The 14,244-nt window shown below is 46.9% G+C and overlaps 1 protein-coding gene across 1 annotated transcript; it reads left to right on the forward strand.

The window, feature by feature from the left end:
- Window positions 1–10,302: 10,302 nt before the first annotated feature.
- On the forward strand, window positions 10,303–11,079 carry LOC124672949 (protein SRC2-like). Its single transcript, XM_047209100.1, has one exon. The coding sequence runs from the start codon at window positions 10,303–10,305 to the stop codon at window positions 11,077–11,079; it is 777 nt and encodes a 258-aa protein (XP_047065056.1).
- Window positions 11,080–14,244: the final 3,165 nt, after the last annotated feature.

The raw sequence follows: 14,244 nt of genomic DNA on the forward strand, positions 1-14,244 counted from the left end.
TGCTTCCATAGTTGACCTCGTTAAGATGGTACTGCTTGCAAGACTTCCAGGAAACGAGCGCCACCACCAAGAGTGAAAACATATCCACTTGTGGCTTTCATTTTAGCATCGAAATCCAATTGGAATCACTATACCCTTCAAGTCCTCTTGGATGCCCGGTATAATGAATTCCATAACTCATGGTTCCCTTTAGATAGCGCATCACTCTCTCAAGAGCATGCCAATGATCATCTCCGGGTTGGCCACAAACCGGCTAAGTTTGCACACGGCAAACGAGATATCGAGCCTTGTAGCGCAAGCTAAATACATGAGTGAACCAATGATTTGAGAGTATCTCAATTGATTTTTAGTTGCCTTTTCATTCTTTCGAAGCAAGACACTAGGATCATAAGGTGTGAGAGAAGATTTGCAATCAGCATAACCAAATCTGCTCAACACCTTCTCAACATAATGAGATTGCACAAGTGTAATCCCATTATTCCCATCTCTCAATAACTTGATGTTCAATATAACATCAGCTTCTCCAAGATCTTTCATCTCGAAACATTGAGATAAGAAGGTTTTTACCTCCTCAATCACTTTGAGACTTGTCCCAAGAATTAGTATGTCATCCACATACGAGCATAGGACAACTCCCTCACCCCCACCATGGCGGTAGTACACACATTTGTCGGCTTCATTGACAACAAAGCCCACGAGATGTCAAAGTTCTTTCAAACTTCTCATGCCATTGTTTGGGTGCTTGTTTAAGGCCATACAGAGATTTCTTTAATTTACACACCTTTCTTTCTTGACCTTGTAGTACGAAACCATCGAGTCTGTTCCATGTAAATTTCCTCGTCCAACTCTCCATTTAGGAAAGCCGTCTTAACGTCCATTTGATGAACGAGAAGACCGTGTGAGGCAGCCAATGACGAGTAGTACACGAATGGTGGTCAATCTCGCCACGGGTGAGTAGGTATCGAAGAAATCTTCGCCTTCCTTTTGGGTATAGCCTTTGGCTACAAGCCGAGCTTTGTACTTCTCAATAGTACCATCAGCTCGAAGCTTCTTCTTAAATACCCATTTACATCCTACGGGTTTGCACCCATAAGGACGCTCGAGTTAACTCCCACGTTCCATTAGCCAAGATGGAATCCATCTCGCTTTGAACCGCTTCCTTCCAGTGAGTACGCATCGGGAGATGCGAGAGCTTCTGAAATGGTAGTGGGAGTATCATCCACAAGATACACAATGAAGTCATTACCAAAAGACTTTGCAGTCCTTTGTCTCTTACTCCTTGTGGGAGCTTCATTGTCATCTTCATCAGAATCTGAACTCTCATCATCAGATTCCTCATCAGACTCCATAGGAGTTTCATGTATTGGATCGGATTCCCAACTAGACATGCCATGCATATCTCTCATAGGAAATATATCCTCAAAGAATGTAGCATCTCTTGATTCAAAGATGGTGCCAACATTCATGTCGTCCACTCCAGATTTCACCACAAGAAATCTATAAGCAATGCTATGGGAAGCATAGCCGAGAAAGACACAGTCCACGGTTTTTGGTCCAAGCTTTCGCTTTTTGGTGATTGGCAAATTCACTTTAGCCAAACAACCCCAAGTTCGTAGGTAGGAGAGTGTTGGTCTTTTCTTTTCCCACTCCTCATAAGGGGTAATCTCTTTATTCTTGGTTGGAACACGGTTTAGGACATGACATGAAGTCAATATAGCCTCCCCCACCATTCCTTGGATAAACCCGAAACATCTAACATGGCGTTAACCAAATCTGTTAGAGTACGGTTTTTCCTTTCCGCAATCCCATTGGATTGAGGGGAATTGAGGAGGCGTCCTCTCATGGATTATACCATGTTCCGCACGAGAATAAATTGAACTCATTAGAAAAGTACTCTCCACCACGATCGGACCGAACCCTTTTAATCTTTCTTTCAAGTTGGTTCTCAACTTCAGCCTTATAGATTTTAAAGAAATCAAGAGCCTCATCTTTAGTTTTCAGGAGATACACATAACAATATCTAGTGGAATCATCAATCAAAGTCATAAAATATTTCTTTCCACCTCTTGTCAACTCACCATTCATCTCACATAGATCTGAATGTATAAGCTCTAGTGGTGCCAAGTTTCTTTCCTTCGCGAGGCTTGTGAGGCTTGCGAGGCTGCTTTGCTTGCACACAAGCATGGCACTTAGAGCCTTTGACAAAGGTGAATTTCGGAATTAAACTCATATCGGCAAGCCGCGTCATACAACCAAAATTAACATGACAAAGTCGTGAATGCCAAACATTAGTTTCATTAACACTAGTGCTTACATGGTTCACAACATTATCACGAAGTCTTCTAGAGAGAAGCGCAACATTCCCTCACATTCATATCCCTTTCCAACAAAAGTTCCATACTTAGACAGTACAACTTTATTGGACTCAAACACCAACTTAAACCCATCTTTCATAAGACGGGAGCCACTAACGAGATTCTTCTTGATAGAAGGGACATGCAGCACGTTCTTCAGTTGCACGATCTTTCCCGAAGTAAACTTCAGATCTACCGTGCCAACACCACGAACAGTAGCATGTAACCCATTCCCCATCATTACTGAGGAACCTCGGGCCTGATAAGAGGTAAACATGGAGATGTCTGCACACACATGAACATTAGCACCTGTATCAACCCACCATTCGGTGGGCTGAAACACCGAAAGAACAGTAGGTAATATATTACCATACCACGTAGTTCCTTCCTCTGTGTTGCCAATGACCATGCTGACAGAATTTGAGTTCTGTCCAGCTTGACATTTCTTTCCTTTGCGTTGTGGACAACGATTAGCCCAATGGCCAGTCTCGCCACACACCCAGCAAGGATCTTTCTTCTCCGTTTTCCCCTTCTTCTTGAAGTTGGTAGTCTGGGAGACTCCCTTGTTCTTTCCCTTGGACTTGTGGGCATTTTTACGCACCATATTGGCGGCGAACGTCCCTCGGTTCCTCCAGTGTGTTTGTCTTTTGCCCTCGCCTTCTCCTCAACATCCGGAGAGCCCATGATATTCTCAACAGAAAACTCATGCCTCCGATGTTTCGGAGAAGTGGCAAAGTTCCTCCATGAAGGGGAAGCTTAGCGACAATGCATCCCGCGACAAACTTGTCCGGTAGCACACACTTGAGGAGCTCAAGTTCCTTTGCCATGATCACGTATCTCATGAGCCTGTTCTACTACGGATCGGTTCTCAACCATTACGTAGTCATTGAGCTGCTCCATAGCATACGGTTCACCTCCGGCATCGGAAGCACCAAACTTAGCGTCCAGTGCATCCCACGAGTTCCTTCCCATTTCGTATGTGCGAGATAAGCATCAACCAACTTGTCTCCAAGCACACTTAGGACGGCACCCACAAAGATTACGGTGGCATCCCCGAACGCTTTATCCTCTTCGGGAGTAAGCGGACCTCCGGGAATACCTTCCGCAACTCGGTGCACGCCCATAGCAAGTGAGCCACAAGAGGGTCTTATTCTGCCATCTCTTGAAATGAGATCCGTAAACGGGCTCGGTTTAAGCGCAGCAGCAAAACCAGACGGTGAAAATTGCCTATGCATATAAGGTTTTTGGATTGTTGGATTATTAGGCAATTTCCGTATGAGATTAATTACCGAAAGCAACATTACAGATGCACAAGCATACTTAACCACGCACATCAGACTAAGCACATGCATCAGATCTGAACATGGAACAAGTAGCAGTGCAAGGTAGGAGAGGAAAAGCACGTACATCGCGACCGGGAAGGTCGCACCGCCAGCGACACCACCACCACCATGGGTATTGTTGATGTCGCCCATGGTGTAGTCGGATCCGTCGATGAAGCAGCCGATCCGTCGAAGAAGAGCACGAACGATGGCGAGCGATCGCGCCGAGACGCTCCCCAAAAACCTTATCGCCCGTCTCCCGGTGCGGGATCTCAACGGACGGAGTTTCGGAGGCCTGCTCTCCCGGACGGCTGTGCACGCGATCGCCGGGATGGGGAAGACTAGAGAGTAGCACGAGCAAAAGGAACTTCTTCGTGAGAGAGATGAACCGTAGCGTATTCGACTCCGGATCTGATCCGTCTCCTTGGTATAGCACTGAGGAAGCCGACCCGACCGCGTTGCCACGCGTAGGAAGCCGAGGGACACGCGGCGAGCATGCACATGCAGGCCGACACGTACCCAACACGGTTGGTGCACCAAGCAAAAATTTAGGCTTCCTTGAGTGTGTCTCGAACTCGAACTCGAGTCACGAAACGCGACGTGCGTGCGTGACGAGACGACGGACGAGGCGGGGCGGGCGGAGGAGGAGGAGTGCGCGAGGGCTCCTTCTATTCTCACTCACTTGGAATGACTAGAACAGCAGCCCTTATATACCACTCCAACTCACTCCCAACTAGCAATGTGGGACTAAACTTTGTCCCTCAAGGCTGTCCCAAGCTGCCAACGTGATGGGCCTTGAGATTTCAGGAATTGTAGACTACATGGGCTGCCTTCTTGGGCTGCAGCCCATCTACATTCAACAATCCCCCACCAGATCTCATATGCACATCGAGATGACTCATTAGTTCCATTCTTGTTTAATATACTGCACTTCGGTGGAAGCTTGTTAAGTTGAACTTCCACTTAGGCAAGGTGCTACGCTTGACTACAGTTGAACAATGGACTATGCCTTGAATTGTCGGTCTTTGTGCGGCAAGTTTCGCTCAATGCCGGCACGGTACTAGGCTACCATAGCCTTCCCCTCGGGTGGAGCTTATAAGTCATACTCCTCGGCCTTTCATGAGCTTACTAGAGATTCACCCAAATCTCCCACACTATGACCCGTAGTGTCACTCATATAGGTGTGTTCTTCAAAGATCGCCATGTAGGCCAGCGTCTTCGCTCATTAAGAGCCGCTCGAACACATTAAGACATTGTCAACCTACCTTACGGTAGCTATGAGAGAATTGCATCCGCGGCGGAGTGGGAGTATTAAATTTTCTCTCAACTCGGTTACTCCGGTTTGTTTTCCCGGGTCCTACTTCACGGAATTTCCGATCACATAGGTTGGGTTACCCCCTCGGCAACTCAAGTGGGTCTCAAACCCATCTCCATTGATGCAAGGTCTATCATATTTCTTGATAGTCCTTTTGTGAAAGGATACTGCCAGATTTTTAGCACTTTGGACATAATCCAATGCTATCACTCCGGAGTTCTTCGGTTTTCGACGGACTTCAATCTCCTCTTGATATGTTTGGAACTTTTCATGTTATCCTTAGAACTTTTCACTTTGACAATCACGAGTTTGATTATCACGGTTCATGAGGATGGCCGGTATTGGTTTTTCAACCATAGGCAAGTCCATCAAGAGCTCACGAAGCCATTCCGCTTTGACGAGTAGTCTGTATCTAATGCTGTGAGTTACTGCTTCCATAGTTGACCTCGTTAAGATGGTCTGCTTGCAAGACTTCCGAGGAAACAGCGCCACCACCAAGAGTGAAAACATATCCACTTGTGGCTTTCATTTTAGCATCGAAATCCAATTGGAATCACTATACCCTTCAAGTCCTCTTGGATACCCGGTATAATGAATTCCATAACTCATGGTTCCCTTTAGATAGCGCATCACTCTCTCAAGAGCATGCCAATGATCATCTCCCGGGTTGGCCACAAACCGGCTAAGTTTGCACACGGCAAACGAGATATCGAGCCTCGTAGCGCAAGCTAAATACATGAGTGAACCAATGATTTGAGAGTATCTCAATTGATTTTTAGTTGCCTTTTCATTCTTTCGAAGCAAGACACTAGGATCATAAGGTGTGAGAGAAGATTTGCAATCGGCATAACCAAATCTGCTCAACACCTTCTCAACATAATGAGATTGCACAAGTGTAATCCCATTATTCCCATCTCTCAATAACTTGATGTTCAATATAACATCAGCTTCTCCAAGATCTTTCATCTCGAAACATTGAGATAAGAAGGTTTTTACCTCCTCAATCACTTTGAGACTTGTCCCAAGAATTAGTATGTCATCCACATACAAGCATAGGACAACTCCCTCACCCCCACCATGGCGGTAGTACACACATTTGTCGGCTTCATTGACAACAAAGCCCACAGATGTCAAAGTTCTTTCAAACTTCTCATGCCATTGTTTGGGTGCTTGTTTAAGGCCATACAGAGATTTCTTTACTTTACACACCGTTCTTTCTTGACCTTGTAGTACGAAACCATCAGGCTGTTCCATGTAAATTTCCTCGTCCAACTCTCCATTTAGGAAAGCCGTCTTAATGTCCATTTGATGAACGAGAAGACCGTGTGAGGCAGCCAATGAAAGTAGTACACGAATGGTGGTCAATCTCGCCACAGGTGAGTAGGTATCGAAGAAATCTTCGCCTTCCTTTTGGGTATAGCCTTTGGCTACAAGCCGAGACTTTGTACTTCTCAATAGTACCATCAGCTCGAAGCTTCTTCTTAAATACCCATTTACATCCTACGGGTTTGCACCCATAAGGACGCTCGATTAACTCCCACGTTCCATTAGCCAAGATGGAATCCATCTCGCTTTGAACCGCTTCCTTCCGATGAGTACGCATCGGGAGATGCGAGAGCTTCTGAAATGGTAGTGGGAGTATCATCCACAAGATACACAATGAAGTCATTACCAAAAGACTTTGCGAGTCCTTTGTCTCTTACTCCTTGTGGGAGCTTCATTGTCATCTTCATCAGAATCTGAACTCTCATCATCAGATTCCTCATCGGACTCCATAGGAGTTTCATGTATTGGATCAGATTCCCAACTAGACATGCCATGTATATCTCTCATAGGAAATATATCCTCAAAGAATGTAGCATCTCTTGATTCAAAGATGGTGCCAACATTCATGTCGTCCACTCAGATTTCACCACAAGAAATCTATAAGCAATGCTATGGGAAGCATAGCCGAGAAAGACACAGATCCACGGTTTTTGGTCCAAGCTTTCGCTTTTTGGTGATTGGCAAATTCACTTTAGCCAAACAACCCCAAGTTCGTAGGTAGGAGAGTGTTGGTCTTTTCTTTTCCCACTCCTCATAAGGGGTAATCTCTTTATTCTTGGTTGGAACACGGTTTAGGACATGACATGAAGTCAATATAGCCTCCCCCACCATTCCTTGGATAAACCCGAAACATCTAACATGGCGTTAACCAAATCTGTTAGAGTACGGTTTTTCCTTTCCGCAATCCCATTGGATTGAGGGGAATTGAGGAGCGTCCTCTCATGGATTATACCATGTTCCGCACAGAATAAATTGAACTCATTAGAAAAGTACTCTCCACCACGATCGGACCGAACCCTTTTAATCTTTCTTTCAAGTTGGTTCTCAACTTCAGCCTTATAGATTTTAAAGAAATCAAGAGCCTCATCTTTAGTTTTCAGGAGATACACATAACAATATCTAGTGGAATCATCAATCAAAGTCATAAAATATTTCTTTCCACCTCTTGTCAACTCACCATTCATCTCACATAGATCTGAATGTATAAGCTCTAGTGGTGCCAAGTTTCTTTCCTTCGCGAGGCTTGTGAGGCTTGCGAGGGCTGCTTTGCTTGCACACAAGCATGGCACTTAGAGCCTTTGACAAAGGTGAATTTCGGAATTAAACTCATATCAGCAAGCCGCGTCATACAACCAAAATTAACATGACAAAGTCGTGAATGCCAAACATTAGTTTCATTAACACTAGTGCTTACATGGTTCACAACATTATCACAGAAGTCTTCTAGAGAGAAGCGCAACATTCCCTCACATTCATATCCCTTTCCAACAAAAGTTCCATACTTAGACGAGTACAACTTTATTGGACTCAAACACCAACTTAAACCCATCTTTCGTAAGACGGGAGCCACTAACGAGATTCTTCTTGATAGAAGGGACATGCGAGCACGTTCTTCGGTTGCACGATCTTTCCCGAAGTAAACTTCGGATCTACCGTGCCAACACCACGAACAGTAGCATGTAACCCATTCCCCATCATTACCGAGGAACCTCGGGCCCGATAAGAGGTAAACATGGAGATGTCGGCACACACATGAACATTAGCACCGGTATCAACCCACCATTCGGTGGGCTGAAACACCGAAAGAACGATGAGGTAATATATTACCATACCCTGTAGTTCCTTCCTCTGTGTTGCCAATTACCATGCTGACAGAATTTGAGTTCTGTCCAGCTTGACATTTCTTTCCTTTGCGTTGTGGACAACGATTAGCCCAATGGCCCGTCTCGCCACACACCCAGCAAGGATCTTTCTTCTCCGTTTTCCCCTTCTTCTTGAAGTTGGTAGTCCGGGAGACTCCCTTGTTCTTTCCCTTGGACTTGTGGGCATTTTTCGCACCATATTGGCGGCGAACGTCCCTCGGTTCCTCCGAGTGTGTTTGTCTTTTGCCCTCGCCTTCTCCTCAACATCCGGAGAGCCCATGATATTCTCAACGAGAAAACTCATGCCTCGATGTTTCGGAGAAGTGGCAAAGTTCCTCCATGAAGGGGAAGCTTAGCGACAATGCATCCCGCGACAAACTTGTCCGGTAGCACACACTTGAGGAGCTCAAGTTCCTTTGCCATGATCCGTATCTCATGAGCTCTGTTCTACTACAGATCGGTTCTCAACCATTCTGTAGTCATTGAACTGCTCCATAGCATACAGTTCACCTCCGGCATCGGAAGCACCAAACTTAGCGTCCAGTGCATCCCACAGTTCCTTCCCATTTTGTATGTGCAGATAAGCATCAACCAACTTGTCTCCAAGCACACTTAGGACGGCACCCACAAAGATTACGGTGGCATCCCCGAACGCTTTATCCTCTTCAGGAGTAAGCGGACCTCTGGGAATACCTTCCGCAACTCGGTGCACGCCCATAGCAGTGAGCCACAAGAGGGTCTTATTCTGCCATCTCTTGAAATGAGATCCCGTAAACGGGCTCGGTTTAAGCGCGACGACAAAACCAGACGGTGAAAATTGCCTATGCATATAAGGTTTTTGGATTGTTGGATTATTAGGCAATTTCCGTATGAGATTAATTACCGAAAGCAACATTACAGATGCACAAGCATACTTAACCACGCACATCAGACTAAGCACATGCATCGGATCCGAACATGGAACAAGTAGCGAGTGCAAGGTAGGAGAGGAAAAGCACGTACATCGCGACCGGGAAGGTCGCACCAGCAGCAGACAGCACCACCACCATGGGTATTGTTGATGTCGCCCATGGTGTAGTCGGATCCGTCGATGAAGCAGCCGATCCGTCGAAGAAGAGCACGAACGATAGCGAGCGAGTCGCGCCGAGACGCTCCCCAAAAACCTTATCGCCCGTCTCCCGGTGCAGGATCTCAACGGACGGAGTTTCGGAGGCCTGCTCTCCCGGACGGCTGTGCACGCAGTCGCCGGGATGGGGAAGACTAGAGAGTAGCACAGCAAAAGGAACTTCTTCGTGAGAGAGATGAACTGTAGCGTATTCGACTCCAGATCTGATCCGTCTCTTGGTATAGCCTGGGAAGCCGACCCGACCGCGTTGCCACGCGTAGGAAGCCAGGGACACGCGGCGAGCATGCACATGCAGGCCGACACGTACCCAACATAGTTGGTGCACCAAGCAAAAATTTAGGCTTCCTTGAGTGTGTCTCGAACTCGAACTCGAACTCGAGTCACGAAACGCGACGTGCGTGCGTGACGTGACGTGACGTGACGTGACGAGACGAGGAGGAGGAGTGCGCGAGGGCTCCTTCTATTCTCACTCACTTGGAATGACTAGAACATCAGCCCTTATATACCACTCCAACTCACTCCCAACTAGCAATGTGGGACTAAACTTTGTCCCTCAAGGCTGTCCCAAGCTGCCAACGTGATGGGCCTTGAGATTTCAGGAATTGTAGACTACATGGGCTGCCTTACTGGACTGCAGCCCATCTACATTCAACAAGTACTAGAGCAATCTTTCATCCGAAGCAACTTGAACGTCTTATACATTTCGCTAATTCAACCGTGGTCTTTCAAACAAAAAAAACTAATTCGACCATAGATGTTTTAGTTCTAGATAGGTGTTAAGATCAATGGGGTTTACAACAATGGGAATGGGATAGTGGAGACCAAATGTCAAGAACAAGCTTCTGCATTTGTTCTTCCCCTTGGCAGTAGGCCTCTCCCGCGTCCAGCGTCCTATACATACCCCGGCAGGCCATCCCATGGCTGCCTTAAGCCGTACGGCAAGCTCGCAAGCAGCCACGTACCTTTCCCTCGGTGGCCTGAGCTTAGGAGGATATCAATGGTGCACAGGGTCCTCGAGCTAACGCTCGTCTCGGCTCACAGCCTCAAGGATGTGAACCTGTTCAGCCGCATGGAGGTCTACGCCATCGCGTCCGTCTTCGGCGACCCTCGCACGCGCCAGCGCACCCACACAGATCACGACGGCGGCAGGCACCCGAGGTGGGAGGACACGCTCTGGTTCGCCGTCCCGCCCACGGCGGCCGCGGCCTCCGCGTATCTCCACGTGCTCCTACGCACCGAGCGCCTCTTCGGCTTTGACGACCGCGACGTCGGCGAGGTATCTATCCCTCTCGCCGACCTACTCGACGGCGCCTCTGGTAGCGCCACGGCGTGGCGGTGCGCGTCGTACAAGGTTCAGAAGATGCAATTCGCCGAACGCCGCGGCATGCTCAGCATTTCGTACCGTCTGGGCCCCGTGATGTCGCCCGTGTTCCGCGACGACGCCGCGGCTCTGGGGTACGAGGTGACGGCGCCGTGGCAGTACCGCCCTCCGCGATATGCTTACGTGCCGGAGTACCAGTTGGTCTATCCTCCGTCGTATGTTGGCATGCCGCCGGCGCCAGGGTTTGGAGCCGGCTCTGGCACGGCCGCTGCGTCGGCGGGGACGAAGAACATTCTGAAGAGCGGCAGCTTGGCGCTGGGGCTCCGCTCTGGGCTGCTCGGCGGAGGCTTTGGAGGGATGATGTTCGGCGACATGTCGTCGTTGTACAAATCGTTCCATGACGATGCCGGGCACGGGGCCGCGGCAGTCGACACTGGAGTAGTTGCCATCTAAGAAAAATACATAAATGTAACAAAAGCTTGAATAAACCATCAAGATTTAGAAGGGTGGACTTGCATTGCATGTCACGATGGCAATGGAGCGGGTTTGGACGGATACAACATGTATCTGCCTCATTTCAATCTCACGCCCGCCAAGGTTGAGGGGATCCGTCGATCTGGAGAGGTGGCAGGGACGGCGCCGACGGACCGCCAGCCCGCGGCTGCACCTTCCCTCACCGCATGTTGATGGAGCCGACGGACGGATCAATACTCGGAGACGGATGTTCGTGCGGGACGGGAGCCATAAGTATTTAGCGGTAGGAGACGGATGGGCAGATGGCTCGATTTTGGCTAAGTCCTTAATTATGGCAAGCAATTACCACAAGGAGGTGATGAAAGTCGGAAGAAGAGAAGTTCATGAAGGCCGGAGGGGAGGACTAGCTAAGGGAGGTTCAAGTCTCCGCGCTGTTGAGGGACTTGCTTGGTGTTCCGGGCTTCACAGCAGCGGTATGAAAGTGGGGGCGACAACACAGGTGAAGTTCGGAGTCCTACCTTTCAGGGTGAAAACCCAAGGTCCGGCCTTAACTGGTTGTGCCTGGCAATGACCTTGTTGGAGGCATTGTTTTGAGAGCGGGGACTATCTTCAGGGTGAAAACCTAAGATCGTTGATCAGGCACGATGGTGTTAGCGCACTGTTCCCTTCTTGGAGGCGTCGTTTTTGGAAATTCTGTATTTCAGGTGTTGTCTTGGCGGTGGATGTATTGCTGTTGTTAGGCCCGAGATACTGTAGCGAGACTTTTGTTTCTTAGTTTTTTTTTGGCTGTGTGCATCCGTAGTGCCATTAGGGTGGTGCGTTATTGCAGAGGCTGGATGTAATTGGTATCGTTTTGATATTAATATATTCCCTTTATCGAAAAAATTACCAAGAAGGCGGAGCAATCAGCGAAAAACCAGAGTCAATACGTACTAAGCCCAACCAGCACATCCGTGAATAGCTCTTCCGTGAGTATTTAGAGTATAAAATCATTAAGACTTAAATTAAGGATTTGGTGATTTGCGCCTAAAAATGGTAGCTAAGCCTAGGTAAAATCGAATGTGTCACTGACATGTGGGTCCCACATGTCTACCGGATATCCATCGAATATCCACGGAGCAAAAGCTCTATCCGTGCCCGCTCCATGAATTATTGGATATCCGGCCCATAAAATCCATGGACACAATTAGTCCTCTAAACCCGTGCCCGGTGGGTCGAATATCCGTGGATACCCGGATCCGTGGATAAAATTGCCATCCTCAATTGCATGGATAACATCCATGGTATTTTTTTATATTTTCCTTTTAACAGTGGATATCATTCAATGGATCGGTCCCACTCCATCAGTCGTGCACGAGATGCCCACGGCCCAATCCATTTAGCTTGGCAGATTCCCAAATATTACAGTGTTGTCACTTTAGGTTTCAAGAGAACACAATTTTCACACGTGCTTAATTCCTTGGAGTGAATTATTTCACCGTCATCGAATTTTCGGTACCCTATTATTTTGGAGATGCTGCTATGAGCCATGTTTTATGTGGATGACCTTTATTGTTCAACATCCATGGTTGACATGATTTTTATGGTTGTGTAGCCAGTGGTTGTCTTGTTTTTCTAAAAAGAAATATAAGATTATGCTAGATAGATAAACTCTTCATGGTTGACTAGCTCTGTTACCTTCCTGTCATTCACCCCAGTTAGATGTGCCGATTTTACCATATCAGCCAATCTAAACATTTTCACCTTTTAGGCCACGCATGCTAGTAAATGGAAGGTTCTTGAACATGTTGGTTCAAAAATCTTCTTCCGGAGTGATAGCATATCGAGTTCGTTTTCCAATATGAAATTGGCCTCCGTGCGGCTATATATTCCTTACTGAAATTATTGAGGATGCACTCCCATATAAGTATTTTTGAGTACTTTGGAGATGTGGCGGAGCTCTGTGTAAGCTAAGTGGTCAGTCGACCCCACAACTTTTTCAAAAAACACTTTCAACTTGTTGATAATTATGGAGTAGTCCCTGGTAGCTAAGCCAGCTGACCTTTATAGCCTTTTGCTGCTGGCCACTGGTTTGGAGATGCTGCCAGGCATGTTTTTATGTGGCTGATCTTGGTTTTCCTTTTCTTAGTTTGCATTATTGGACATAATGAGGGACAATTTTTTTATGGATGTGTCAACAGTGGTTGTCTTGTTTTTCTAAAACAAACTGAAAATTGTACTGGATAAGCAAACTTATGATGGTTGACTGGACCTTTCATTCAAGTTAAGTACTCCCTCAGTACCAAAAATGTCTCAACTTTTACAAAATTTAGATGTATCTAGACACTATCTAGTAGCTAAATATATCCAAATTTTGAAAATGTTGAGAAATTTTTGGTGGAACAGAGGGAGTAGTATGGGATTTATGGTTGGTTAATCTAAAGATCTTCACCTTTTGGGCCACGCGTTCAGTAAACTACGAGCAGTGCGTACGATTTGTGCCATCAAACCATCCATCCGTGTCCCAAAAGCAAAGCAGATTTGTCAGTGGACATGTATCGTACACTGATTTATCGCACGTAGAGAGGTTGTGCTAAATTAATCAATATTTTCACAGGCCTAGAAAAAAATGGAAATAACTAGCAACGGAATCCGAGTAATTTAATACGATCCGCTTGTGCTCTACCAGAACCATCCCTTAAGCGATTAACTGCTAATTAAGTACACTACAAGAGAGCAGTGCGGCAAGAGATACTAGTATTCCTGAAGAAAACAGACCAGGGTTAAAATGAAAATGATACACACAACAATCGCTACGGTTCTGTCTTTGCAGTTTGCACTACTGCCCAACAGCACATTCGAAGGTACAACAACAATGGCTGAAAGAAATGGTAGAGATATCCAAACTGGAATCTTTCGGCAACAAGAAAGGCGAACGAATAAACCGCAGAAAGGAGGGTTGGAGGCGCAGGCAGACCAAGATCGAGGCACCGATCGTCGGAGTAATATGCTGAAACGCAACTGCCAGAATCCCTCGATCTATACCGAGCATCAGATGCCCACAATCTTCTGTGCCTACCGGGCGCACTTCGATTAATGTGAAGCTGCTTGCCAATCACGGACTGACTGGTGTCCATACGCTTTGTGATGATGCCTTCGCTCCAT

The sequence above is a fragment of the Lolium rigidum genome, chromosome 7, assembly GCF_022539505.1.
Source record: "Lolium rigidum isolate FL_2022 chromosome 7, APGP_CSIRO_Lrig_0.1, whole genome shotgun sequence".
Classification (NCBI taxonomy): Eukaryota; Viridiplantae; Streptophyta; class Magnoliopsida; order Poales; family Poaceae; genus Lolium; species Lolium rigidum.

Coding starts and splice junctions, on each gene's coding strand:
- LOC124672949 (XM_047209100.1), top strand. CDS start 10,303: ATGGTGCACAGGGTCCTCGAGCTAACGCTCGTCTCGGCTCACAGCCTC.